This window comes from Trachemys scripta, chromosome 1 (genome assembly GCF_013100865.1).
Source record: "Trachemys scripta elegans isolate TJP31775 chromosome 1, CAS_Tse_1.0, whole genome shotgun sequence".
In the NCBI taxonomy this organism is placed as follows: domain Eukaryota; kingdom Metazoa; phylum Chordata; order Testudines; family Emydidae; genus Trachemys; species Trachemys scripta.
In genome coordinates this window covers 214,355,279-214,383,167 of record NC_048298.1, presented here as the reverse complement: position 1 = coordinate 214,383,167, position 27,889 = coordinate 214,355,279, and the positions used below count along the sequence as shown (strand labels likewise).

Here is a 27,889-nt window from a genome sequence, read left to right as displayed (position 1 = left end):
AAAGACAATCGTCGGATGCAGTCTTGAATATGATGGCTCTAAATAACTGTTTGACTTAACCTGGATACTACACCATTACCTGTAATTAGAACATATTTGCTGTCCAGCTTGTTATACATGAAAAGCAAAACCAAACACTTCTCTGAAAAGCTGTTTTAGCCACCCAAATCTTTTAATTCTTTAACACCTGCATACCATCTTTATTTTTCTGTAGTATAACTTCCCACATATTTTAAGGGGAACTTGTGGCTTTAATTTTTCCTGTTCATGTTTTTGTATAGCTGACTTGCTAAAAGGGGCAGACAAAGGTTTTATTTAATCAAATGTAATTATGTTCTAGTTCTGTATATAGATTCCTTGCCTATTTCTACAGGAAGATCATGATTGCTTAAAAAAAAAATCTTACTGTAGTACTGCTTCATTTGTAAAGCCCTTTAAAAAGCATTCTAGTTTGTGCCATGGTTGCTTGGGAAATATAGAGGGACTTGTGGACTGAGAACATTTGGAATTGTATTGATGCTCTTTCACTGACATTATTAAAACCTGTCTTACTGGAATTTTGAATTGCTTCAGGTCCACTATATTAGCTTTATGGAGTTACTCACAGACATATGAAATCATTGTTTTTCCGTTCATTTGAAAATTCTATTCTTCATATAACATTGTCATTGCAGTGTATTAGTAGACTATAGGTGCATGTCTCTAATGTATTCTGCAGCAAGGCTTGAAAAATGTACCTGGTACCTACTATCCATATCATGATATGAAAGATGGAGTTTGGGGAAATTGTGTCCGTTTTCCAACTTCATTCATCACTAATATGCAGGAGGATATTTTAAAGTCTTGGTTGAGAGGCATGAAGCTGAAAGTACTCTTAGTATACCAATAGCCAAGAATCTATTCCTGCGATAGCTTATTGCTGTTGGGCTGTGGCTATAAGCATCATGGCTTATGGTTATAAGTATCATTTATTTAAAATAAAAATAAAGGGGGCTGGGGAGGCTAATAAGGTATTTCCAATTAGAAAAATAGTTCATAGTAGAAGGGTTAGAGAACATAATAGGAGAAAGGGTTATAATAATTAGAGCTGCCCAAAATTTGGAATTCCAGGTTCCTGGGAAATGTCAACATTTTGAAGTTTCTTGTGACCTGAAGATTCTGGGGGGGGAAAAAAAAATCATTGAGAAGATTAAAACTGTTGCCATATGGGCTGACCCAGGACCTAGGGGGCCTGGGATTCCAGAGCTTCTAAACTCCCAGGCTAGCTGGCTCCCAGCGCTGTCTGACTCCTGCAGCCTGGGGAGCCTGCTGGCATGGGAGTCCAGCTCAGTGGCAGGGAGTCTGGAAGCCCTGAGAGCGGCAGTGTGGGTTGGGGCTTTCGGGCCTTCTTGATCTATGCTGCAGTGCTGGGAGCCTAGACCCTGAGAGCCATGGCTTGACCCGGTCTCCCAGTTCTGGCAGGAGGGAGCCTAGAAGCCCCAGGAGCCACAGTGGAGCTGTTGCTTAGGAATCCCAGCTGCAAGATGGGGAGCCTGGAAAGCCTGAGACACCTGCTCACGTTGCCATTTTCAGGGCTTCCAGGCACCCTTGTGCCGAGCTGAGAGCCAAGCCCCAATTCAAGCCAGGGCTTCCAGGCTCTGCTGCTGCAGGGACTCTAGAAGCCTGACCATGGAGCAGATTGCATGGTGGGGCTGCTCCGGCCTGCAAACTCTTGATACCCACATGAGCCAGCTGGGAATCAGGCATGGTTCCATCAAAACCCTGCCTGCGATTCAAAGAAAACTTATTAAATCTCAAATGTTTTTCCATTAAATATGTCAGGTTCCATGAATCAGCATTTTGCAGTGAAACTTTCACCTGAAAATTTCAGACCTGCTCTAGTTACAGACACGTTTTCTAGTCTATTCTTGTATTCTGAATATGTTTAAAAATGTAACTAAAGGGGCCCCATCACCCTCCTTTCAGTAATAGTGGGTTCCAATTATAACTCTCACCCTAGTTCAGGGCCCTGAACTAGTCTGTTGCAAATAAATACATAAATTGGGGGCCACAAGCTGCCATGTTTTTTCCCTAGAGCCCCACCTCCTGCTACCCCTTTTATTTGGAAAGTCCAAATTTAAATTGGTCCAGACACCTGTGAAGCTTGGTGGTTTCCTTGGCTCTACTCACATTACAACTTTTAACTGAAATTGTAATCCGTTAACGGCATAGTAGACTATAAACACAGTTGCCTTTACATACCACATTATTATTATTATTATTACTATTATAGGTAGTGTTTTGCTCCAGCTAAAGGCTCAGCAAGGCACACAGTTGTCTTCCTGCAGGATAAAAATTGATGATTTAAACAAATTATAAAATTTAAAAAAAGTATTTACTTTTTAAAAAATAAATCTATTTAAAATGACAAGCTGTGTAAGGGCTAAATTTACAACAATCTATTAAAATAATTAAATATGAGGCACAGATATGTACTGCTCAGTTTTAAAGATCTCAGACCATTGAAGTGGTGGAAATCACTGACTAAGCACCTGGAACCAAGGCTTGTTGATGTGCTAAACCAGCTTTTGAAGTAGTAGTCTCCCCAGTGACTGCGGAGAGAATTTTTTTCTTCACTTCAGTTTATTCAACTAGTTCAGTTAATTGGTTAGTTCATTCAGAATTAAGAAATTGAGTGAGAATTGAAAAAGCAGGAAATTTTTCTTCCAAAATCTATGAATAAAAACGAGGTGTGAGGATAAGAACTACTAATTTAATAGCTGAAGGACATGATGACCAGAAACAGTCAGTTCAATTCGCTACCTACAGATAATGCTTCCTTTGTTTAATAAATCAATTAGTTTTAAAGGCAAAGCATGTTTTCATAAATTTTTCTTATGTATCCAGCACATTTAAGGTAGTTTAATTTAATACAAAAAATAAAATCCTTTTTTGCACACTTTTTTAATTGTACTCCAATTTCCATCCAAATAGAACTTGACTCAAATATTAGCAAAAAATTAATCTAGTAAATAAGAAATGCATCATTCAGCATTTTCTAATATAAAAATGTAAACATTAAGAATCTAACTGACAGGTTTCAGAGTAGCAGCCGTGTTAGTCTGTATCCACAAAAAGAACAGGAGTACTTGTGGCATCTTAGAGACTAACAAATTTATTTGGGCATAAGCTTTTGTGGGCTAAAACCCAGTTCATCGGATGCATGAAGTGGAAAATACAGTAGGAAGATATATACACACAGAGAACATGAAAAAATGGGTGTTTGCATACCAACTACAATGAGACTAATCAATTAAGGCTATTAGCAGCAGGAGGGAAAAAAAACTTTTGTAGTGATAATCAGGATGGCCCATTTCCAACAGTTGACCAGAAGGTGTGAGTAACAGTAGGGGGAAAAATTAGCATGGGGAAATAGTCTCTGATGGTGTGGCTGATCTGATTAGGTCCTATGATGGTATCCCTTGAATAGATATGTGGACAGAGTTGGCAATGGGCTTTGTTGCAAGGATAGGTTCCTGAAGGACGATCCCTCACTCTCTCAGATCTTGAGAGACAGGCCAGTCCTCGCTTACAGACAGCCCACCAACCTGAAGCAAATACTCACCAGCAACCACGCAACAAAAACACTAATCCAGGAACCCACGAGTACTCCTCGGTTTTTTTTTTTGCTGATACAGACTAACATGGCTACCACTCTGAAACCAACAATTACTTAAATGTGTACAGATAGTGTATTGTCCTGGTTATCAAATGTACCTGTTTTAGTGTAAAGGATATATTTAGCTGCAAATCAACATGTTTTAATGGTTACCAGCTATTGAGAATCAACCTTTTCTTTAGGAAAGAAAACCCTAAAAAGTACAATTGAAAACAAGATTAAAATCTGTTTAAATTGTTTTCCTGCTTGCCTATTTAAATAATGATTAAAATCAGTGATTTAAATTGATCCACCCTGTCTTCCTGCAGCCTTATTTTCTGGCCACATGATTAGAGGACCTATGTAATCAGCTGTGTGGTTGGACATCCCATAGTGCATTGTTTCATGTGCTGATGGTGCTCTATATACACACCCTCCCTGAATTCTATTCTCTGCAGGGGCGGTATGGGATAGCTGCTCTCTTTTTCAGTTAGAATGCACTGATATGAACATGATTAGGCAGCATGGTAGGTGTGGAGACAAATATTATTTATCTGTATTGTAGCCATATCTGTAGTCCCCAAACAAAATTTGATGAACTATTATGCTAGATGCTGTACAAAAATGCATACTTATCAGCCATAATTTGATGAAAAGTGGGCACCAGCTCTCATGTGTACCAAGAGAAGAAGTAGAGGAAGGTCATAAACTGGTCACAAAGACACTTCTACTTTTGTGTGGATTAGGTTTCATATATTCAACTACTAGAACAGGGGTGGCCAACCTATGACTCCAGAGCCACATGCAGCTCTTCAGAAGTTAATATGCAACTCCTTGTATAGGCACCGACTCCAGGGCTGGAGCTACAGGCGCCAACTATCCAGTGTGCTGGGGGTTGCTCACTGCTGAACCCCTGGCTCTGCCACAGGCCCCTACTCCACCCCTGAGCCTGCTATGCCCTCTCCCCCAGAGCCTCAGACCCTCAAAACAGCTGAGGGGGAGGTAGAGGCGCTGATTTAGGGTGACCAGACAGCAAGTGTGAAAAATCGGGACGGGGTTGGGAGGTAATAGGAACCTATATAAGAAAAATTGGGACTGTCCCTATAAAATTGGGACATCTGGTCACCCTATGCTGATTGGTGGGGCTGCTGGTGGACAGGAGGCACTGGGGGTGGGGGGAGCTGATGGAGGGCTGTTGACATATTACTGTGGCTCTTTGGCAATGTACATTGGTAAATTTTGGCTCATTCTCAGGCTCAGGTTGGCCACCCCTGTACTAGAATTTCTCAAGCAGTGAATTTTATTAGATATCTTTCATCCTGGCTTCAGTATCTATAAAGCAGCTGGGCTGCTTCTCAAGTTCATTTGCACTTAAAAAGGAAAGCTAATTGGTGGTTTTCCTGGCTCCCTATTTTTTTTGTTTGTTTATTAATAAACTTTAGAAAAGCCCAACTACCTTCAATGGTGCAGTAGCCAGACTAAAGAAGGGCCTGGGAACTACAGGATTTGGCATATACTGTGTATTTTCTATAGTGCTTTTGCTATGATGTTGCATTCTCCAGTCTGCCAGCAAATGAAAATGTTTGACTAATTTGTAAATAAATAACTAAATGTAAAACCCGTAATTCAGTATCAAGACTGTGAATTTAAATGTTCAAGCCAAGACACTTTAAATGAAGAGCTCCTGAGGTACTGTACATATGTATATATTAAAGCATCCACTTAACAGCATAAAGATGAAATTTATCACAATCTAAAGATTCAGTTGTTGCACAGATGTTACATTTTATTAAAAATACAGACAAGGTTTCCCCCAAGATTTTAAGTATCAGAGGGGTAGCTGTGTTAGTCTGGATCTGTAAAAAGCAACAGAGTCCTGTGGCACGTTATAGATGTATTGGATGCACAAGCTTTTGTGGGTGAATACGCACTTCGTCAGATGCATCACCAACGAAAGCTCATGCTCCAATACATCTGTTAGTCTATAAGGTGTCACAGGACTTTGTCGCTTTTCCCAAGATTTTAGTGATGGTTGAGGACAAACCTAGAAAAACGGTTTCTGAGAGTCACAAAACTGTGTGTTTGGGGTGGGGGACATTTTAAATGACTTTTTTTGGTTTTGTAGTCCAAATCAAATGTGGTATAAATTCAGTATTTGATATGACGTTTTTCTGGGGACTATTCTGCAGGGGTTTGGAATTCAATGATCTAATCTTTTCCCACGTCATTCCTGTTATTTACTCTAGATTAATTTTAAAGGTGGAGAAGAGGCTTGAGAAAAGAGTCTTGAGATAGATTATGAAAGCGTAGTAGTGGGGTTGCTGTTTCTTATGTGTATGGCTTTTCATGGTAGGTTTTCTTGTTTGGGGGCTGCCTTTTTGAGAGGGGAATGACAATGAATCTTTTATTATATATTTACAAAACTGTTAGAGAAAGATATACAAATCAGTTTTTCTATATCTATCCATCCTTAAACCAATTGGTATGCTGTGTGTTGGTGATGGTATATGAACCATCAGAGTAAATGTGCATTTACAATCTCTTGATATATTACGAGTTACTGTTATATGCTTAGCTACTCTTAAAGCAAAATTGGTTAAAACAAATTGATTACACATGTTGCAAATTAATGTCTCCTCATTTGCAGATGCTGAATGATGATTTAAACTGAACAATCAAGGTAAATGCTTTTAGATGTAATACTGCAGTGTTGTTGTTGTTGCTGTATTGGTCCCAGGATATTAGAGACACAAGATGGGTTAAAGAGACCAGCTTTCAAGCTACACAGACCTAGTTAGTTGATAAAGTGACTTGTAATTAACAAAGGGGGAAGAGAGAGATGGAACTATGGTACAAGCTGTAGCTAAGGTGGTTTATAACTAGAAAACATAGACATGATCCTACAAAGACTTTTCATGAAGTCATGTGCAGGGCCGGATTAACACTCCTGTGGGCCCGGAGCTGTTAGATTTTGTGGGAGCCCTGCATACAAGTCTTTTTCCTAATTTAAAACAAAATGATCACAATTATGGCATCAAGGCTATTAATGCTATACTAAACTTGCCTTTTAATTAACATAAAGCTGTTCTGTGGTTACATTTCAGCCTTAAAACATGTAGAATATAGTTAATTCAAAATAGTCTACTTCTTACCTTAGAACAGCTGTTATATTAGTTTCTTTGTGGGAGGGAGTTTGGGTGCAGGAGGGGGTGCGAGGTGCAGTCTCCGGCAGGCCAGGGCGGATTTGATTTAAATCACTAGTCAGGAAGACTCGATTTAATCATGGATTTCTACATGAGTGCATTCTTGTTGGTTGTTATAACCTTAATACATATTTTTCACAACTCAGAGATAGATGTAGGTTTCATTTTTAGAAGGTACACACTATACATTTAAGTGATTTATTCTGAAAACGTTTCAGATTAGTTTTACAGCTGTATCAGAAAATGAATGATTGTTTGGTTATTTCATTTACCAAAGGTAACTGAAGCAGATATTTATGAAGTCATTGGCTGGGGAACTATCTCCAATTCAACAGGTTAATTATTATTTGGAGGATTTTCTTGCCATGCTGTATTAGGAGGAGAACATCACCAGACAAACAGTTCAATTTTTTTATTTAACTAAAACAACAATGTTGTTATGTATTCTGGATTTTTTCTTCAACAGCAAACATAAAATATTTTAACAAAACAAGCATACGAATTTTTAAATTTAGTTAAACATTCAAGTTTTTTAAAATCAGTTTTGTTTTTGTTAATGGTTTTAAACTAAAATAGTTAAATGAAATATTTAAAAAAAAATTAAATTGACTGTGTCAGCCAGGTCAACATGAGAAACTTAAAATATTGGCTTCTGCAGCTAACTCAGTTGTCTTCACCTTCATTTTCCTGTTTGTTCATAATCTGGAAAAGAAAAACAAGCTTTCCTGCTTTTTCAGGTCCCAAACAATTTCTCAATTTGGAATGAATTAGAATATTTTCTCTCTTTGGACTTTCTACACCCGCAGAAGAAGCTACTGCTGTTAAAAGTGAGATTATCACTTCAACAGTCCAAGTGCTTAAGTGACTTCCACCAGTCCACTGGTGTGACTTTTTTTAAAACCTCATCAACAAACATATATTTCTTGAATGGTTCTTATTCCCAAACTTGGGTCTCTTTTACAGGCTGCAGCCATTATAGGTTTTCCCTTCTAGTGAAGGAATGGTATGGTAGATCTCAAATCAATGAAGGCTACACTCAAAAAGACCTCAAGACTTCTGGAATATGCTGCTCAAAAAGTTTCACTTTTGTTTCTACTGCCTCTCCCTCCCTTCTCACATTTATCTCCAGACTTGTAGATCTCCTTGTCCAGATCTATTCCACCCCCAACAATCTTCTATTCATTGAATTTTTTGAAACTTTGCACTTTTAGAGAGGGGTAAGGGATTGACTCCCTGTACACAAATTTGCAGAGGGACAATAGGGTTGAGGTCTGTTATTTCTCACTTCTAAATATATATTTACTTAAACATTTTTTGCTGTTAACAAGATTGTTATCTCTGAAGACACAAATCCACAGTTTGAGAACTGCAAAACTAAGCATCTCTGATGGTATCTTCTAGACTGAGCACTGAGTCCCATTGAGTAGATAGAAAGATTAACCTAAATAATCTATACAGAAGACCCTGGAACCCCATAAAATTGGGTCCCTAATCCATGAACTATTGGAATTCATTTACAAAACTTTTCTTAAACATTACATGAATATATTCTCATATTATAGACTTAGAATTTATAATCCCTATTCCATGATGAGATATCTTTGAGCTATAATGTATCTTAATTAAAACTATTATCCTCAAAAAGCAAATTCTTAAAAAAAATCCAATTTTTTTTTTTAAATCATTGATTTTTATCCCCCCTGCCACAAGCGGCTCCTGGCCAGCAGCGCAGCAGGGCTCAGGCAGGCTGACTGACTGGTTGCCTGCCAGAGCCCCACCCCACTCCTGGAAGCGGCCTTCTGCTGGCATGTCTCTGCGTGTCTCTGGCGGGAGGGGGTCAGCATGTCCCCGTGCGCTGCCCGCAAGCGCTGCCCCTGTCCAGAAGCGCCACCACGGCAGCTCCCATTGGCCAGTTCCCAGCCAATGGGAGCTGCGGGGACGGTGCTGGGGGCAGGGGCAGCGCACAGAGCTGCAGCGCACAGAGCTGCCGCGCCCACCATCTCCCAGGGGCCGCAGAGATGTGCCAGCAGACGGCTGCTTCCGGGAGCAGCGTGGGGCCACGGTAAGAAGGCAGCCTGCTTGAGCGCTGCTGGACTTTTAGCAGCCCGGAGATTGCGATCAACTCACAGAGGCGCCAGGATCGACCAGTCCATCACGATTGATGGGTTGGTGACCACTGAATTGTATATAATTATGGATTTATTTTTGTGGGACCCTCCTTAGCTCGAAGCCCTGGGCTGCAGCCCCTAAAGCCCCTGCATTAATCCAGCCCCGGTCACATGTGAGTAGTTTCATAAACTTCAATAGACTTCTTGTGTAGTTATGCATTGCTTAACATCTTTGCAGCTCCCTGCCCCAGCTCCCCTCTGCTCTGCCTCCTCCCCAAGCACGCCGTTGCTGCTCCACTTCTCCCGCCTCCCAGGCTTGCGGCGCCAATCAGCTGTTTGGTGCTGCAAGCCTGGGAGCGAGAGAAGCAGAGTGGGGCAGTGTGCTCAGGGGAGGAGGTGGAGCAGAGATGAGCTGAGGCGGGGAGTTCCCCTGCATGCCGCCCCCCCACTTACTTGCTGCAGGCGGCCCTCCCTGTGCCCCCCTGCCCCAGCTCCCTCCGTCTAAATGCCAATGATGACTGGGGCGGCTGAAGATCCGGTCACCGTCCAAATGCTAGCGCCCTAGGTCACCTAATATGTTGCACCGGCCCTGCCGACATGGCTACAACTACACTGCATACTTCATGTCCTTAGTAATTTTTAGGGAGGAAGAAAGAAAGGCCAAGTGGGCCGTATAAAGGGAAAAACCTCCAGCGATTGAGTGGAGAATATCCTAATGCCTTTCCAACTCTGACCTTGTAGACAGGTGCTTATTTTGCTGAACTAGTTTGACCTTTCCTAATTGTCATACATTTATGGGGATAGTGGGTAGGCTGGTATAGGAACCTTAGGCCATGTCTACACTATGGGGACTAAAACGGCATAGCCATGGTGGGGTAGGTATGCTGGCATAACCCCATATTGTAGATAGTCTACAGCAATGGAAGTGGCTTTTCTGTTGCTGTAGGATCCCAGTCTTCCCAAGCACTACATCTTTGCTGGTATCTAGGTTGATGGAAGCATTCTTCCATTAATTTAGCTGAATCTATGCTGGATTAAGTCCGCATGGCTATTGTGCTCAGAGGTGGGAATTTTTCACCCTTGAGTTCTGTAGCTATGTCGAATTAAAACTCAAGTGTGGAGTGGGCTTTTAGAAATATTTCTATGACTTCTTTTGTGTTTAAATTGATAATTATAACACTTCTGGAAGCTTTTTTACAAGTCTGGATGACACTGAGGAAAACATCCTGGCAGCCAATCTATATCAACACTCCGATTCTTGCTAGCACCAGTGCTGAGCCAACAGCGCAGGATCTCGCTAAAATTCTGAATGTAGACGTGGCCTCAATACTTTGAATCCAGTTACACTTCTTGTACTCAACATATTTAAGACAAACATTGTAAATGGTTCCAGCAAGGTTTTGTAGTGGGCAGAATAAGGTCTGGTAGAGCTCACACATTTGCAGCTGTTGTGGCTAAAGATGTTTCTGCAGCAGGGTGAATTGGCTCAGATAGAAAAAGGTAGACCCATAACTGTTTTTAATGAACTTCTACTCCTGAGAGCATTCTGTGCCAAAAATTAAAAATTCTGTGCACAGTATTTTAATATTCTGCAAAATCTGCAAATTTTATTTGTCAAATAAATTTGGAGGCTCCAGCTGGACATTGGGGAGCACAGGCCACTGGCTGGACATAGATGGGGGACCACTCTGCAGCTCCCTCCCAGGACACAGACTCAGCAGTGAGGCTGCACCCAACCCTGACACAGTGCAAGAACCGGGCCTGCCCCAGAAACACCCCAGGGCCCTGTCCCTCCCTGTGGGTAGGCAGGCTCAACAAGGCAGGATCTGAGTGTGCAGAGGCTTAGTGTGGGGGGATTCAGGTGTGGTTTGAGAGGGTTCTATGTGGGGTAATCTGGGCATGAGCGGCTCAGTGAGGGATCCGGGAATGGAGGGGATCTGGATGCACAGAGGATTGTTGTGGGGGTTCTGAGTGCAATGGTAATGGGACTCTGCGGGGGTCCAGGGGAAGATGGTTGGGGCTCAGTGGGAGGGGTCCAGATGCTGGGGGAGTGGGCCTGGGATCCAGGTGCTGCTGTTTGGGGATTGGTGGGATGGGGATCTGGGTGTGGGTGGCTTGTTGGGGTGGTGCAGGGGGAGTGGGGCTCAGGGGGGTTCTGAGTGCAGGGGGGTTTGGCTTGGCAGGAGGGTCTGGGTATGAGTGGGTCTGGATGCATGGGGGTTGGGCAGATGGGGGAGCAGCTCCCTGTAAAGAGATCCCTCCCCCTGCAGCTAAGGATTGATGAGGGCAGGAAGGCGAGTGGGGAGAGGAGTTTGCAGAGCTTCCTGCAGCTGGGGGAGAAATCTGGGGGTAGGTCTGACCAAGCCCCAGATGCCATGCAGGGGAAGAGGAAGTCCTGTCTTGCCAAGCCAGGACTAGCAGCTGAGTTCAGCACACGGTAGGAGCTACCAGCCAGGTCTTCTCCAGACCTGCCTCCTGCCCCACAGTGATTTGCCTCTCTGCCAGCTGCCCTGGGCACCCGAAACATACTGCTGTGGAGGGTTGCATGACCACTCGCCTTTGCTTCCTTGTCAGAAAATAATTTTTTGTGCACATAAATTCAGTCATAAATTCTGCATATGTGCAGTGGTGCAGATTTCCCTGAGGAGTAAACTTCAGTCTCTACACAAAGTGCAAACACTGAGGGTAAAGTATTGAATGAGAATGATCTAAGAAAACTGTTCTGGTGGTTCACATTTTGCTGCAGTTTAAAATAATAAAATAGATATGTTTGGTATTTATATTCCTTGTTTCTACAAGGAAGCTTCCACTGTTCTTGCCAAATTAATGTAAGATAAATGAATTTTGGTGCTAACTGGAATGAGGGACTAAAAGTGGCTAGATAATAATTAAGGCAGGAACTCTCCAAATGCCTGGCTTTACCTCTATCTTGCCCCTCAGGGTTTTCAATAAATGTAAATTGACTTATTGTGTATTATGGTCTTTATCTAGACCAACTTGACACCTGTCTTGCAGACTAACTGTGGTGGTTTTGTAAAGTGGACAGGCTTCCACTATTTCCTGGGAAAAGATGTTCAAAAATATCCAGTAAGTGAAACAAGGAGTTCAAACCCAGTCTCTAGAAGTGACTAATCAGTATGTTAATTCATACAACTACACAGACTATAGTTGGAAGAAGAAACACTTTATAACCTTGTCAAAGTTCAGAGTAATGGCACCTATATTCTCTCTCTATGGTCCAGTGAGGGCACCCACTCTTAGACTTCTGGCTCCCTAGCCATCATCTTTCTTGAGTGTAGACATGCATCTCTCTCTCCCTCCTTACAAGGGTATTTCCAGGCTGCACAGTTCCCTATCTAAACTGTGAATTCCTCAGCAAAGGCAGAATGTGTAAGTAGGCCTGCCTTTTTTTCTCCTCAGAGATGGTAAACCGTGCAGTTGTCACAGTTAAGTTACCTGTGGCAAGCCCATGCCCACTTATTCTGAAAGTAAAAGCATTACAGAGAAAACATATCAAAACAATAAAAGAACCTAAACGTGCTAATAACCTTACTGGAGATCACCCCAACTCCAACAAGGGCTCAGCCAGGTGAACAGTCCTTCAAGCCCCACATGTGTTCAAGTTCATAACTCCTTTTGCTCAGAACAAGAACACCATGAATCTGAGTTACTTCTTTATGCTGTTTGGCCCTTTTGATCCTGGGAATAGGTAATTTGCAGACAACGGTCCTCTCCCTAGGGCAAGCCTCCTATAAAGATCCGGTCCAAAGGTGGGTGGGTGGGCATTTGCATTTCCCTTCTCCCAAATATTTCCTAGGGAAGCTACTCAACAGTTTATTCTTACCTTGTTGTTTACAAGAGTCAGTTGAAATTCATAACACTTCCCAAGGTTTACATTAGTCATGTCTCCTAGACAAGTTACATACAGTCCCACAATAACACACATTTGCATTTCTAATATAATGAGCTCCTAAAATATTTTAATTTAATTCAGTAAGGTTTAACTTTATTGAACTAAGTTTGTCCAGGAAATTGCCCCATCTGTCACAAACCCCATTTGAGATTTAAAAAAAAGAACTAGATACGTTCATGGAGGATAAATCCATCAATAGCTATTAGCCAGTATGATCAGGGATGGTATCCCTAACCTGTGTTTGCTAGAAGCTGTGAATGGGTGAAAGGATGGATCATTTGATTATCTGTTCCGTTCATTCCCTCTGGGGCACCTAGCATTGGGCACTGTCGGAAGACAGGATACGGGGCTTGATGGACCTTTGGTCTGACCCAGATTGGCCATTCTTATGTTCTTATCCAGTGGGAAGTGTGCTTTTAGACACTTTTAAAAATTACAAACATATTTAGTCAATTCCTTTTTCTTTTTGCATGTAAGGTTTAGTGAGCAGTGACTTGGGCTTAATACTTTATGGGTAGTGCATGAGTATGTAAACAATTCAATATTTAACAAAATTAATAAGTTGTCTTTATCACAAGGGGAAAATGTTTGTTCTTAACAGGGTCTCTCTTATGTTACAGGACTCAGAAATCAGGAGGATCTATTGCCATAACAATGGCAACAAAATCATCTCTACTTAAAGTAATACTCTTAGGTGATGGTGGAGTCGGGAAGAGTTCACTTATGAACAGATATGTCACTAACAAGTTTGATACACAATTGTTCCACACAATAGGCGTGGAGTTCTTAAATAAAGATTTGGAAGTGGATGGACACTTTGTTACAATGCAGATATGGGACACGGCAGGTCAAGAACGGTTCAGGAGCTTACGGACTCCTTTCTATAGAGGTTCTGACTGTTGCCTTCTAACTTTCAGTGTAGATGACTCTCAAAGCTTCCAAAACTTGGGTAACTGGAAAAAAGAATTCATTTACTATGCAGATGTGAAAGAGCCTGAAAGTTTTCCTTTTGTGATATTGGGTAACAAAATTGACATAAATGAAAGGCAAGTGTCTACAGAAGAAGCCCAGGCCTGGTGCAGGAACAACGGCAACCATCCCTATTTCGAGACTAGTGCAAAAGATGCCACTAATGTTGCAGCAGCCTTTGAGGAAGCCGTTCGAAGAGTTCTTGCTACTGAAGATAGATCAGATCACTTGATTCAGACAGATACAATAAATCTTCACCGGAAGCCCAAACCCAGTTCATCTTGCTGTTGACTGTTAGATTTTTTTTTTTTTTTTGCCAATAAAGTTCTGACAAACTTACTCTAAAAATAAGAAAAGGAGTAATAGCTCAAATATAAGTGGGTTCCACTCTAATATTATTAAAATGTAACATTCTGCTGCTTTACTGGGGAGTGGGGGAGGCTTCCATTCAGTGAGTGACTTGTTTCTGAATTAGTGGCATCTTCTGTTTAGAAAGATGTCAGCTAAAAATGTTCATTTAATATAAATGTGTAATTTGCAAAGTTAACAAATCAAATGATAAATACTTTAAATGTAATTCAGAGAAACTTGAAAGTTCTAGAAGCACTACTTCTGGGTTTTTTTCTGTAATTCAAATGCAAGGAACAAATTTTATATGTATGTGTATATTTTTATGAAATTAGCATTCCATTTTTGGTTCACTAAAACCCATTTCATAACATAATTCTAACTATTAAAGAACTTCAGTCTCCTTACATTCCTTTTGATCTGAGTGGTACTTCATCTGATTTTTTTTTTTTAATTCTATATAAACCTTTAGATTTTCTGCTATTAAGTACCTAATGTCACTAGAACTACTGTAGATTTTAAGGTAGGAAATAAACCTCCTGCATACTTAATGTCTGTGTGTTTTCCCTTCATCTGTTCTTCTAAAGCCTTGCTGAATTTTGCCAACAGGTTACTTAAAGCAGCATTTGTGCCATAGAGCTAATGAGACACATGTCGTTGCTAGGAACTTAATGTATGGCTGAAAACTGACTTGTATGCAACTGAAGCATCCCCTCAGTTCACAGAGCTGCTCCTTGTGCAGAAGCAGGGCTTCATCTGCTTAAATAAGCAACAAATAAGTTTTTACTCCTGTTATCCTTGTAGAGCTAATGAATCCTGCTCTTTCTCTTTTAGATCGACATGGGCAATAACAGAACTTCTTCCTTAAATTTCAGTCAGTTACATCCCCAAACACAGGGACATCTGTTCCTGAGAGCATAGCTTGCAGTGTGGAACCTTTTATTACTGGTAACCCTGCTTGACTGCCAAATCCCAGGATAAACTTCCAGTGCTGGTAGTTACAAAATCATCTATACTAAAAAACGGAACCCACTTGTTATAGATGTTAATTCAATACAGTAGAATAGAACCTCATGCTGTCGGTAAGTCACTTTCTAAAAAGAATTGTACCTTTACATTCCTTACTATTAAATATACGCCTTTTCTTAACTTTCTGGGGCAGTGATGTAGAAGAAATGTTACCATGTAAGTGGTTCTACTTAGGCTGGAAAGTTATCCCAGTGAGAGAGTTGGAGTGACTTATGGGACTTTTCCTGGATCACAGGTTGATGTCCTAGGATTAAAAGGTCTTGGAATGTTCTGTAACAGTCTTATGACAGTGTTGGGGTTCCTATTGCTGCCTCATCTGGCAAAGATGACTCTCTCAGTGGGGAAAGGGATTGCCAGGTTCCTCTGGTGCCTGTTCTGAGGCTGCTACCTGCTTCTAGGTCTGACTAAAACTGCAAACAGTGAGTGAGATTTAGGCTGAAAAAGTCAGAAGGTTGCTAATCAGAAGAGTGAGGTTTTGGAACAGCCATTCAATAGAAGTAGCAGGGCAAAAAAACCTTAAAACTAGTGAGGTTAATCTTAATAAATTTATAAATGGGATTATATGATAGGGCTGCCTGTAACAGCAGGGGACTGGACTCTGTCCCAGGATGTCCCTTCAAGCCCTATGTTGTTACCTCTTTTGTGATGGGTGAGGGGAAACTGCTTTGAGAAACATGAAGGTACAATGCTGGTAATGGTAAAGGCCACATGTATGAGGTTAACTAATCTGCTTCCCCTCATGTTTTGCTTGTGATGGATCTCTGAAAAAGGATCCTCTCCCAATGGCAGGGGAAATGGGTCCCTGGACCCTGATCAATGCTGGCAAGAACAAATAACTCAGTGAAGGTGAGTAGGAGTATTTTGTCAAATGCTGATGTCGTAGCACCGTGTGACCTCCGTGCAAAGGGAACTGGTGCCGACAGTGGTCTTGATGTGGATGAGGTATTAGGTGGGACATCAGTATGTAGCTCAGGACAGTGATGGGTTCAATCCTCTGCACTGCTGCTTGTAAGGCAGATGGCATTGTTGGCACTGCCCAGTCCTTCCTTATGCAAGCTTGACCACTAGCATAGCATGCCCTTGAAGCAATAGGCTTGTAGGTTTTTTTGTGGAGGATTTATTTTGGACCCTCCTTGTGAGAAGCCCAAGTGATTTTTAGAGCTGCACTTCTGCTCCATCTGGCCTAGCCTCAATATGATGAATTTCAGAGTTGGGGGCAGGAGCTCCAGGTCTGTCAGTACCAGGGTCAATGAAAAGGTTACTGCTATTTTTGTTTTCACTATCCTTTTTTATGCCTTTCCTCTTGCCAGAGTGGTGTGGATTGTCTGCTTGAGAGGCTCTAGCAAAGGATGACCTTTTTTTGGCTCCCGTTCGGCAGTTACTGCTTCCTCAGGAACAGAGCAATCCTCAGACTGTGCTAATTGATGCAGTTTGAGATAAGTGTCCCTGGAATTCTGTATTCTAGAGGAAAAGGAATGACCAATCATCTGTTTGGGAAGGGGCTTTCCCTCAGTCAGATCAGGCAGTGACCATGGCCATTTGTGAGCAGGATGGACAGGGTCTGAATCTGGACAGCATGGTCTGCCATGAGGCATGGTGTTTGGTGCAAGATATGTGATCCTGAAGTACAAGGAAGTTGTTGAACTAGTTTAGTTTCTGACAGTCTAATTTGACTGTCGGTTTTAATGACAATCTTCAAACAGATCATTGAAAAACAAAGGTTAGCAAACACTAGCAGGTCCGACGCCTCTGGGTTCCACTTCACTGCCATGGATGGTCAGAGAAAAGTGGAGGAGGAAGGCAGGCACTCTCTCTTTCATGCCTTTGTGTGGAAGCATGAAGTGGTACAGGACACGTGACCACACCTGACACTACTATTCAATGGATTCCATCCAGTTTTAAGCCCATGAGCACCTCGTGTGATACATGCTGACAGATTTGAACTATGCACTTTTGTTAACATTCAAAGATGTACTCAGTAAGTATGTTAATGCACTAAAACAGTGGTTCTCAAACTTTTGTACTGGTGACCCCTTTCACATAGCAAGCCTATGAGTGCGACCCTCCCTTATAAATTAAAAACACCTTTTTATATATTTAACACCATTGTAAATGCTGGAGGAAAAGCAGGGTGTGGGGTGGAGGCTGACAGCTTGTGCCCCCCCCATGTAATAACCTTGTGACCCTCTGAGGGGTCCCAACCCCTAGTTTGAGAACCCCTGCACTAAAAGGAAGGGTTTGTGTGTTTGACAAGGTAACAAATATTTAACTACAGTGGAACCTCAGGTGTTACAGACACTGTGGGAATGGAGGTTGTCTGTAACTCTGGAATGTTCATAACGCTGATCCAGCAGCTGAGCTCCCTACTCAGCCTAGTATAAGTTTGCAAGCTTGTCCTCTTGCTGGCGGGTGGGGGAGGAGAGAAAACAGCTTATCCACTGGGGGAAGAGAGAGGAGGATCAAGGGGTAAAATAGTGTGTCCCCTTCCTGGCAGGGGCAGCAGTGAAAGCAATGCAGACCCCACTGCCTCAGGCTGGCAGCCTAGTTGTGCCTATCTTGAAGATGCAATACAGACACAGTAGAGTATTTACTTTTTTTTTTTTTTTTTTTGCTCTGCTGCTTCATGGTTTCACATGGTGTCCAGTAGCCTGGTGAGTCTGTAAATCTGGTGTTTGTATCTTTGAGGTTCTACTGTATACCACAAGAAAAACCCTATAGCCCCATACATGCATTCTCAGCAAACAAAGGAATGCTTTGGGCCGAGAAGGCCTCATTCAAACAATGTCGGGGTATTTTATTTTTTAACAAAGCACTGGGAAATTTTAAATCTGAAACAATACATATACAAACTAGCCGTACTGTAACTGTATACTAAAATACTATCTGCTATGTACAGAAGTTAAAGTAAAATAATTGCCATTGGAGCTTTAGACTCTGGAGTGAAAAGAATAGGTTCAACAAACCAACAGCTTATCTTAGTAATAAAGTCATGTTAAACAATGTGCTAAGAAGTTTGATTTCTCATTTGAAATATATTTGAAAAACTGTCTCCTATCAAAACAAGACCAGTTTTCCACTTATACTGATTTTTTTCAAAAGCTTAAGATTAAATTGTCTTCAGAATCTTTACCTGTTGGTTTCAGATTTTACCTTTTACATCTACTGTGATACAGCAGCCTGTCAAAACCACAGAGCTTTATTATACAAATCTATAAGCACCAATGGAGCAAGGATGTCCTCATGGGGGGGGGGGGGGGAGACATCTTTTAATCACATCATAAAATGATCTCCTTTCAACTCATTTGTAGTATATGTGCAGTTGGAGTGTTCACACCATGCCATGTCAAATAAAATTATTTGAAAGAAATAGCAGGACCTCTTGATATCTTCCATTTTTCCTGGGACATTTTAGAAATAAGCAGCTCTTAAAATGAGGCTTGGATAAATATACAGCTAAAACAATTTAAATGGACAATACAAAATGTTTCTGAAACAACCAGGTCTTCAGTCACTTTTGAGGTCTTTCACATATTTAATAAGCCAATGCTAAGAGAAATCAGTTTATATAATGTGCAAAATAATGGACATGTACTGTAAACTGAACCAAAGTATCTTAGCATTATTTAGCTGTGTATCTGCTTTCTGTATTATGCTATTCATTTTAAAATTATACAATATTTTGGAATGACAGTATAAAAAGATACCTGCTTGCAAAAGTTACTATATTTTGTAGTGCTGAATAGTAAACAGAATGGTCCAAACTCTGCCTTGCACCCTAAACAACCTCAAAAAATAGTTCAAGTTCCCTATTCAGGAGGGCGCTTCAACACTCAACTTCTATTTACTTCAATAGAACTTAGATATATGATTAAGCACTGTCCTGAAAAGAAACAGCTTAAGTTAGGGAAGAATGTCTGTAAATCTTTTGATATATTTTCTTTATTCCTTCATTGGCCCGATGTGCAGGTATAGGATCCTTGCATCAACCATGCAGTACATTGTTCAGCAGTTTTGATCTTATTAAAAAAAAGCAGATTGAGAGTTGCTGACTTACTGGAAAATAGTATTGCAAGGTCTTAAGTACTAGCCCCAGATGTTTCTTTAACCACAGCATTCTGGGATGCAGCTCTGTGGCTCACATGACAGGGGGAGGGGGGAATTAGTCTGGTATTGTGCTGTGCAAGAGTTTCCTATTTAAGGACTGTGACAAACATAGCAAGCTTTAATCTTCCTAAGTTAACCAATATTTCTCCCTTTAGATCTAACAATTAAGAACTTCCCTCTTCTTGGTGCTAAGTCATATAATTGTGAAATATACCCCCCACCCCCACAAGCTTTTTTGCATTTAGATCGGATTTCTTTCCAACAGGCTACATAAACAGAAGAGATCTGCTTTTCATCTCTGAAGTGATAAGGCAACCATGATATACTGATGCCTCTAACTTTGGAATACAGCAATTGATTTACTACCACTGTTTATACTGACTTGTTTGTTTAAACACTTTAACACATGGCACCTGGAAGGATTTTTATAGTATTTCTCATAACCCCAAAAGCTCAACTGGTTTTTAGTTGTCACTGGAAAAAAATTATGGGGCATCTGATTTGTCTTAAATCTTCAAAAAGATGTCAAACATGCTGAAAACTTACCAGGTTATTTAAGTTAATTACAGTTCAGATATTCATGAAGGTACAATAAAGTCTATTTAAAAGTATTCAGCTTAAAAGATGTTTTTTCCCAAGAAATTGCACTTTTCTGTCAAATGCACTCGATCGAACAGGAGAATTGGGTTCATAGAATGGATTCATTGCAAACTGAGGAAAAAGGAGAGAGACTCATCAATAAACAGACTGTTTTGAACTACAAAGAAACAAATAATTAGTATTTTTCAGCTCTTGGAAAACAAATTACTAAAAGCTCTGCATTGAACCTTAGCACCCGTTTTTAAGCAGAAATCCCTAGTGATATTACGGGAGATTTCTGTTTAAACTGGCGTTGCTCTGAGGCTCAGGTGACTTTCTTCCCCTCAGTGTACCATGGCAGCTGCTGGAACCATTTTAATAAGATATGGTATTATTTGTTTAAATAAAGACAGTTATCAGACCACAAATATTAGTTCTTTCTCCATACCTTAATACTAATTTGACCAAGCTGAGAGGCAAATCTAAGATGCTGTAATTTACATCTGATGCCTCCCACCCCTATGTGTATATTATAAGAGTTTAGACAAACTGGGGTGCAATCCAGCCCAGTGAGGGGCTGTGAACACCTGCCCCACAACTGTGGATGCCTCACAATGCCTTCTATTGTAGCTCCCAAGCTGGGCCTCTCACAAACAACATGCAGGTCAAACCCTGAGTGTCTGTGTATAGCTACAGCCTTAGTCCAGCAACTCTGACCCCAGCAGCCTGCCAAGAACACTCCAGTAACACACTGGCTGCCAGCAGCCTCAGTTACTACTTGCAGGGTGACTGACCCCCACCACACACCCAGTCCTGAATTTTCCCCCAAAATGTGTGTTCTGAACTGTCCAGCCCTCTACAGGGCAGTTCAGATATTAGAGGCCTCTTGCCCTTGTAAGGGGGTCAATATGCAACTGTTTGCTACTTTAACTGGAGTTACCTAAACAGTTCAGTTTAAACACTGGATTAGTTTTGATTAAAAATAAAAAGTTAAAATGTATCTCTTTAAGTGAGTAGAAATATAAGATGTTGAAGTCACAAATGGTTACAAGAAAAATAAAGATAAAATGATTCCTAGTACCTAAATTTAACAGAGTAGACTTGGCTCAAGGTAAAATCCTTACTGCATGCTCCCAGTAATATCGCTCACTAAAATCCCACGCCAGGATCCTCCCCCTGCCTAGGATAACCAGGTGTCTGGTTATCGACTGGAAAGTCCGGTCAAAAAGGGGATCTGGCAGTGTGTGGTCAGATGTACTGATGAGACACAAAGTCCAGTTACTGCAGGTAGGAGGGAAGTGACAGCCTGTTGCCTGGTCCTGAAGCGGCAGCAACACACATGCACCTTGGGCAGCCCCGCTGAGGAGCATGGTTTGCAGGGCTGCAGCAGAGGACAGAGTGTGGGGGCCCATGGTGAGGGGGGTAAGGCTGCCAGCAGGTACAGAATGAATGTGAGCTGCCCCACCACCAGTGCTTCCCCCGGCTACGTTCTCAGGCAGCTCTGGGGCAGGGTGGACTTGAATGGGCAGGGAAGAGCGCTACTGGGCAGGCAACACAGAGGGAGGCAGAGGCTGCCCTACCGGAGGGTGATGTCCTAGCTCGCCAGTGGTGCTGCCTGGCTGCAGAGCTCTTCTGATCTGCACTTCCAAGTTGCCTGTTGAAGCTGGGGTTTGCAAGTCCCTTGGGGCTGTTCATACTGGAGTTGAGGGCAACGAGCGAAGGGCGGAGAGGGGGAGCAGGAAGGGGGCCTCCAGGGAGGCAGAGCAAGATTGGAGCCTCAGGGGGATCCAGTTTTCAGCCCTTAGAAAGTTGGCCACCCTACCCCCACCCAAAGTTAAAGTGCCACTTCCTTTCTCATCTTAAGTGAAAAAGTATGTGCGAAAGAGAGAGAGAGAGAGATCAGGGGGATGTTTTTCCCCCACATTTTTGTAGTCTAGTCCCCCTTTGGTAAAAGAGTCTCTACAGTTTGCTTGCTAACATGCAGATTGATCTGTTCCTGACCCTCTTCATTGCCAATGAATGGCCACCTGACAAGTGGCTGCTCATCAACTTTGATGAAACCTGAGTAGAGGGTGTCAGCTTTTCCTTTGTCTTTGAGGAACAAATTTACTCTCTCCCCAGACTTGTTTGGTAAACACACCTAGCCATAATTTCATCTTATGTTCATAACTCTTAATACACATTGTGTACATACATTTTATTATATTATTGACCAATGAGTTATTAGTTTCAAAATGATACCTCACAAGGCATATTTTGTACAAAGATTATTACAACAGCATGTAAGGGGTGAATACAGGATGTATTCAGTCACACAAACTCCCTTAGACTTTCAACCTCTAATGTATCATCACTAAATTTACCCAAGGAGTTGAGAAGATGCAATTTACACCCCTAAATTTGGCTCTTAGTGATAATACCTTCACTCAGAAATGAAGGCCTCCCCATGGCCAGAACTGCTTATAATGCTGTGTGAATTAAACCTGCTAAGATCAAATCTAATAGACACAGTGTTAACTGCTCTGGCTACAGGGCTTGGTCTAGATAGGGCTTCCAGTGTGATTAACTCTAGTACAGCTGCACCTGTGGCAATGGTGGGAAATTTTGGAAAGTTTCCCTAATGTAGACATTGCTTAAGTGTGTATGGTAGAACACACTGTAAAATTTTACACAAAATTATAAGAAGATAATTCTTACCTTTATATACAAGTCATAGACATCACTAAAGAAGTTTTTAATTCCATCTTCTTGTCTTACATCATGAAGCATAATAAATCTCATATGTGGAACAATTAAGGAAGCAATTTTCCTTCCAAAAATTTAAGATTAACTATTAGTGACTCTCTGCTCTTCCTTCCCTCTAAGTAGTTTTATAACCAACACTAAATTTGCAAAACTAATGAAAAATCTGACATGGTATTTGATTGCGGCAAGCACTCACAGCTCAATGCAGCAAATGCTTACACCTGAATTTTATATATGCAAGACAGTGTTCTTTGGAAGCTAGAATTTAAAGAGGGATCTCCAGGCACATTAACTGTAGGAAGCATTAAATTTCAATCTATTAATTAAACTTCCCATGCTTTTGGGAGCAAGAAGTGTTACTCCCTCATTCAAGTCTTTATTTTGTAAAGAATATCCCGATTTTGAAGAGAATTTAAAAATAAATAAATACAAAGTAATGTTTCCATGTACCTGAAATTAGAACAGATTGTCAAACAAATACAATCACTATATTTACAACATACGTGGCAATTAACATCTGGTTTCTAATATTCAAATCAAGTCTGTACATCTAAATGACCTGAAAAAAATATCCATTTTTACTGGATGTGTAGAGACCACCAACAACAGGCATGTATAGTTATATCCAAGCCTCTTATTTGCAGCTTTCAAAAAGGGGTTGGAATTAGAGAAAACTGTATGGGCAGGAACAGACCTCTATATTGTTCCTCTCCTGGTAGTATCTTTATAAAACTTATTTATCTGCTCAGGGCAATCCCCCTTAGGGCATTTCTTCTGCCCTCCCCACCCCCTCACCAGATTAAGATCCATTGCTGTCCCTCCCACTTAGTCCCATCTTTTTAGAAGTGATCTGCCTCTGACAAACTTCATCCAGATGTTGGGTACTATCTCTAACCTACCTTCCAGTAAAAACAGCAGAATTAGTTCTGCTCTAGAATTGCTTCATTTAACTTATCACTTGCTGGCAAAAGTGAATAAATACAGAGAAAGGATATGTCCTGCAGTGACAAAAGCAGAAACAAACCATTCATTAAATTTGTCCACTGTCTTCAGGTACATGTTGTTAGACAGCCACATGTTCTCGTCTACTAGGTCAAGAGCAGCATGAGCTATGAACTGGTTGAGATGACGATGATCATCCTGATATCGTGGAAAACAGAAGGAGCCATTTCATACAAGTAAAACCTAAATAAGAATAATCTACCAGCTGCTGTAATAGCTGTACTTTTTCTTACAGTTTGTACCCTCAACCTTTCTTCTGCAACATATAACATGGTCTTTAATGAAATACAAATACAATAAGATATATTCCCAATACATTGGTGGCAGAAGTGAAAGACAACAGGGCATCAGAAAACAGAGAAGAACTAGGGTTTTGTTTTTAATACAGTCCATTTTACTGAAAGTATTGTGCAATAGATCCTAGGATTAGATATCACAGGTGTAAATAAGTGCAACTCCCTCTATGATAAATAGGAATGGCATTCACTTAATGCCACAGCTGAATTCATCCCCAACAGTGCAGTGACTATGTAAGTAAATGCAATTATGTGCTTAGCAGTTCTCTCATCCTAGAATATTAAAAAATGGTTTACTGAAAAGAAGAGCTGGCCAAGACCATTCCCTACATGTCCAACAGTTTAGAAACTGTGGCTGTCCTTCCAGCATACCCTAGAGTGAGGGAATACTGCTCACATGCTGCTCTCGCACCCACAGGTCTGCTCCATTCCTTGTGGTTTTCTCCATTTTCTGATCTGCTCACGTATTATAGGAAGAGTAAAATTTGGAAGGAAAATAGATTCATTGGAAGCAAAGAGTATCATCCTTCCTTCCTTCCCAGCCAGTGGGAAGAGGAAAGGGAAAAAAAAACAGAAGGGAGAAAGTGCCCTACTTTATAACACAGACTATGGCCAATATATGGGGCTTATCTCTTGTTTTTTGAAAGTGTGCCGTGGAACCTTTAGCAACCACTAGAGACAGGCAGTAGGGTCCTTGGCTTAATGTCTTATCTGCAGGTCTGCACTTAACAGCAGTCCACCTATCTACAACTATACTTACTTGTCATTACTGAGTAACAGACAAAAATCAAGGACTTTACAAAGCCAAATTCCGTGCTGATTTACAATACATTCCATGCAAACCATTTAGCTCAATGAGATTTTACAGGCTGCAAGTCTGTGCAGAATTTGTTGGTCTATGCAAAGTGTTGTTATCCAGAAGCAGAGGCTATTTGCCAAGAGGTACCAATATCATTGGCTCTCTCTAATTTAGTGCAATTATATTCTCAAGAAGTTTATAATTTATTATTAAAATGTGACCCGAGATTATGCTTGCCTGCTTCAAACCATTTTAATTTTAGAGTGCAAAAAATGAAGTTTACGCAATTGTTAGATGCATTTCAGCATGACTATACATCTAAAAAGCTCTGTTTAAGGATATATTGAAGATACTAATCAATAATGCAAATTAAACTCATTATTAAAACCCCCTTTTCATTTCAGCTCTGTACTCTATGCTTTTTTTTTTTCCTTTATGCACCCATCATCATGGTATGTGTGTTCTATCCTCATTGGAGCCATTATATTATACATTTTCTAACCTGTATTTATTTATAAAGCTACTCGATCAGGAAATACTTTGGAAACCTTAGTCAGACCTTACCCAGTTTAAAAAAAATAACAAAGGATTATCATTTAAATAGAAACTAAAGCCAGTGGTATTAACTTTGTGCTGTAATATTAATATTTAAAAGTCAAAAAAAATATTAGAGTACAACTCTAAACTTAATCCTCTGCACTATCCTCTAGAACAGTGAGTGACATCACATAGCTGCACTATGGAGGTGGTGAAATAAATCAAGGATAGCATGTAACATACATCAAGCAGCAACTATTAGTAGTACATACTCGATTCAAAACAGAAATGTATGCATTCTGGAGAGACAGAATGGTCTGGTGTTTAATGCATAGAAAGAGTCAGGAGCTATGGTTTCTATCTCCTGCTCTGCCAAAAGTTTTCTGTACAAGCAGTAACAATACTAGTTACCTCAAAGGGTTGTGGTGAGACTATAGTAATTCATGTTTGTAATGAATGTTCAACAAATAGAAACAGCTATAGATATACAAAGTATTATCAAAATCCACAAACCTTGGACTCCACTTTTCCAGAAGGTAGAAATTCCATTTCAAATACTGGATTATCATGATGACCAACTATTACAAAGTAGAAACTTCCAGACATTGTCTTCAAAATAATGTCCTTTCCAAGAAAGAAAAGACATGCTTTACAAATGCTTCCAGACACATGAAATGTAAATGCATTCAGAAGAGTCCTAAAAAAGAGTCAGCTAATACAAAATTATATTGTATATTAAGAAGAAACCATGTCAAATAGTTTAGGTAAACAAGATTTTGTAAGAGTTTTACAAACTTAAGACATTTGTATATATTTAAACATTCCATTGCAATCTAATTCTTAGAAAATTTTGCTAGCATACCACACCCTGAAGGTGTAGGTGGCTAGTAACGACAACCAAAAGTGAAAGTAAATATGGACTTGCTCCTGCAGTGACTAATGATTTGCTTCGTTTTAGTGTAATAGTTCCACTAACTTCTATCCAATAACAGTATATTAAGTTAAGCACTCAGTGAGTTGTTACAAGATTGAGGCCTAATCTATCTTTTGTCCAAAAGTGTGAAATTCTAGTATGGTAATAAACAAGACAGTAGTGCAGGGGTATCCAACCTGAGCAGGAGCCAGAATTTATCAATGAGCCACAGTAATACGTCACAGCCCCCCACAGGCTCTCTCACCCTGCTCCCAGTGCCTCCCACCCACCGGCAGCCCTGCAGATCAGCACCTCCCCATCCTTCCTGATAAGCGGTTTTCTGGCATGCAGGAGTCTCTGGGAAGGAGTGAGGGCCTGGCAGGCTGAGGGGAGAAGGTGGGTAGGAATTGGGGGCAGGGTCTGTGCCCGAGCCAGGAGTTGAGCAGTGAGCCCCCCCGGCCAATTGGAAAGTTGGTGCCTGTAGCTCCAGCCCCGGCACCGGTGCCCATACAAGGAGTTGCATATTAACTTCTGAAGAGCCGCATGTGGCTCCGGAGCCATAGGTTGGCCACCCCTGCAATAGCGCAAAGCAAAAGGGACACTGTGTGCTTGAAATCTTTTCCAGTTTCAGAGGTGGAAGTTGCTTCGTGCTCTACCTTCCCCGCCCATGCCAATTTCCAGCCAGCCACGTGTGCCTGTTCCTTTGAAGGCTCTGCTCTCCGCGAAAGCTGCAGGAAAGACTCACACTCCCGGGCCTGGGGGGAGGATTACCGAGCACCTGACACCCACCCGGGGAACGGAGGCAGAGAGGGGGCTTCGCAAGCAGGCAGGTGGGGCGGAGCGGGGCCGGACGGGACCGGCTGATCGCTCTAACCCTCCACTTTCGCGGCCCCTCCCCTGTCTCGCGGGGGTTAATTCGCGGCCGGCGACAGACACGGGCGAGGGAGGCTCGGGGCAGCAGCCAGCCGCTGCCCCCTGCCGCGGGGAAATGGGGGGCAGGGATCGTGGCGCTGGTCACCGGTATCGCGCGCGGGATAGGGGGGGGGGGCAGATTCGACCCCCGCCCCAGGATTGTGACACTTCCACCGCAGCTCCTGGCAGGGGGAGGGGCACAGAGCAGGCCTCAGTCCGCCCAGACGCTCGAGGGAGCAGGGACCCCCCCCCCGGCCGCTCACCCGCTTGTCCAGACGCCGCTGCACCAAGCTGTCCCCGCGGAGTCCCCGAACATCCGGCGCGAGCTGATGGCGTCACCACTGATCACCGCACTCTGAAGGGCCCAGCCGCTCTCAGGTATCGCGAGAGCGATCGATCACAGTCGGTTCTCGCGAGGGTTCCGTCAAGGGGGCGGCGGTTGGTAACGGCCGGGCCGGGCTGAGCCGCAAAGCGGCGATTAGCCCAGTTTGGAGGCAGGTGCCGTTGCCGGCGCCGCGGCTCAGCGAGGTGACTTGCGCAGTCGCGCGCACTCCCGGCCGCCAGCCCCTCCCCCACTGGGGCGCCCCCTGGCGGGGCCGAGGCTCCTTAGTTGAAGTATCGGGTGCGGGGCCCCGAAATCACCGGCGGCGGCCCTGCCCGGAGGGGGCTCTTGGCGGCCGCATTTCCGCGGTGTCAGCATGAGCCCGCTCCTCCGGACATCGCCCCCACTAGGAGCCGGGCCCCGCGTAGCCGTTAGCGGTTCCTAGGCTCAGTCCGGGTCGGGCTCCGCCCCCT

General features: G+C 42.1%; 3 protein-coding genes across 8 annotated transcripts in view; 2 read left to right on the top strand and 1 right to left on the bottom strand.

Moving 5' to 3' along the window:
- The window catches only part of RAB9A (RAB9A, member RAS oncogene family), a 43,036-nt gene extending 28,307 nt beyond the window's left edge, over positions 1-14,729 (top strand). For 2 of the 4 annotated variants that reach the window (XM_034756883.1, XM_034756876.1), the window contains exons 2-3: positions 6,285-6,317; positions 13,482-14,729. In XM_034756883.1, coding sequence (XP_034612774.1) covers positions 13,516-14,121 — 606 coding nt within the window. In that variant the 5' untranslated portion in view covers positions 6,285-6,317; positions 13,482-13,515 and the 3' untranslated portion in view covers positions 14,122-14,729. Of the gene's footprint in view, positions 1-6,284; positions 6,318-11,939; positions 12,036-13,481 lie in introns of all 4 variants that reach the window. The other 2 variants (XM_034756869.1, XM_034756891.1) reach the window with 2 other exon arrangements.
- On the bottom strand, positions 7,524-27,560 carry TRAPPC2 (trafficking protein particle complex 2). Of its 3 annotated transcripts, none has more exons than XR_004643854.1 (6): positions 27,358-27,560; positions 25,783-25,893; positions 23,631-23,775; positions 22,588-22,673; positions 19,858-20,022; positions 7,524-7,542 (listed from the first exon to the last, which is right to left on the bottom strand). XR_004643854.1 is itself a non-coding variant. In XM_034756903.1 (5 exons), the coding sequence occupies exons 2-5, from the start codon at positions 25,873-25,875 to the stop codon at positions 19,924-19,926; spliced, it is 423 nt and encodes a 140-aa protein (XP_034612794.1). In that variant the 5' UTR covers positions 25,876-25,893; positions 27,358-27,560; the 3' UTR covers positions 17,981-19,923. The 3 variants fall into 3 exon arrangements, 1 of the variants encoding a protein (XP_034612794.1); XR_004643853.1 differs by lacking the exon at positions 7,524-7,542 and adding an exon at positions 17,981-18,605; XM_034756903.1 differs by lacking the exon at positions 7,524-7,542 and having other exon boundaries at positions 17,981-20,022.
- OFD1 (OFD1 centriole and centriolar satellite protein) overlaps positions 27,512-27,889 on the top strand; it is a 61,996-nt gene continuing 61,618 nt past the window's right edge. The window contains exon 1 of the mRNA XM_034756754.1: positions 27,512-27,622. The gene's annotated coding sequence lies outside the window, so the exon portion shown is untranslated. The remainder of the gene's footprint in view (positions 27,623-27,889) is intronic.

Coding starts and splice junctions, on each gene's coding strand:
- TRAPPC2 (XM_034756903.1), bottom strand. CDS start 25,875: ATGTCTGGAAGTTTCTACTTTGTAATAGTTGGTCATCATGATAATCCA. Junction 23,776..25,782: donor CTGGAAAAGTGGAGTCCAAG/GTTTGTGGATTT, acceptor CCACGATATCAG/GATGATCATCGTCATCTCAA. Junction 22,674..23,630: donor TGCTTTTGTCACTGCAGGAC/ATATCCTTTCTC, acceptor TAATTGTTCCAC/ATATGAGATTTATTATGCTT.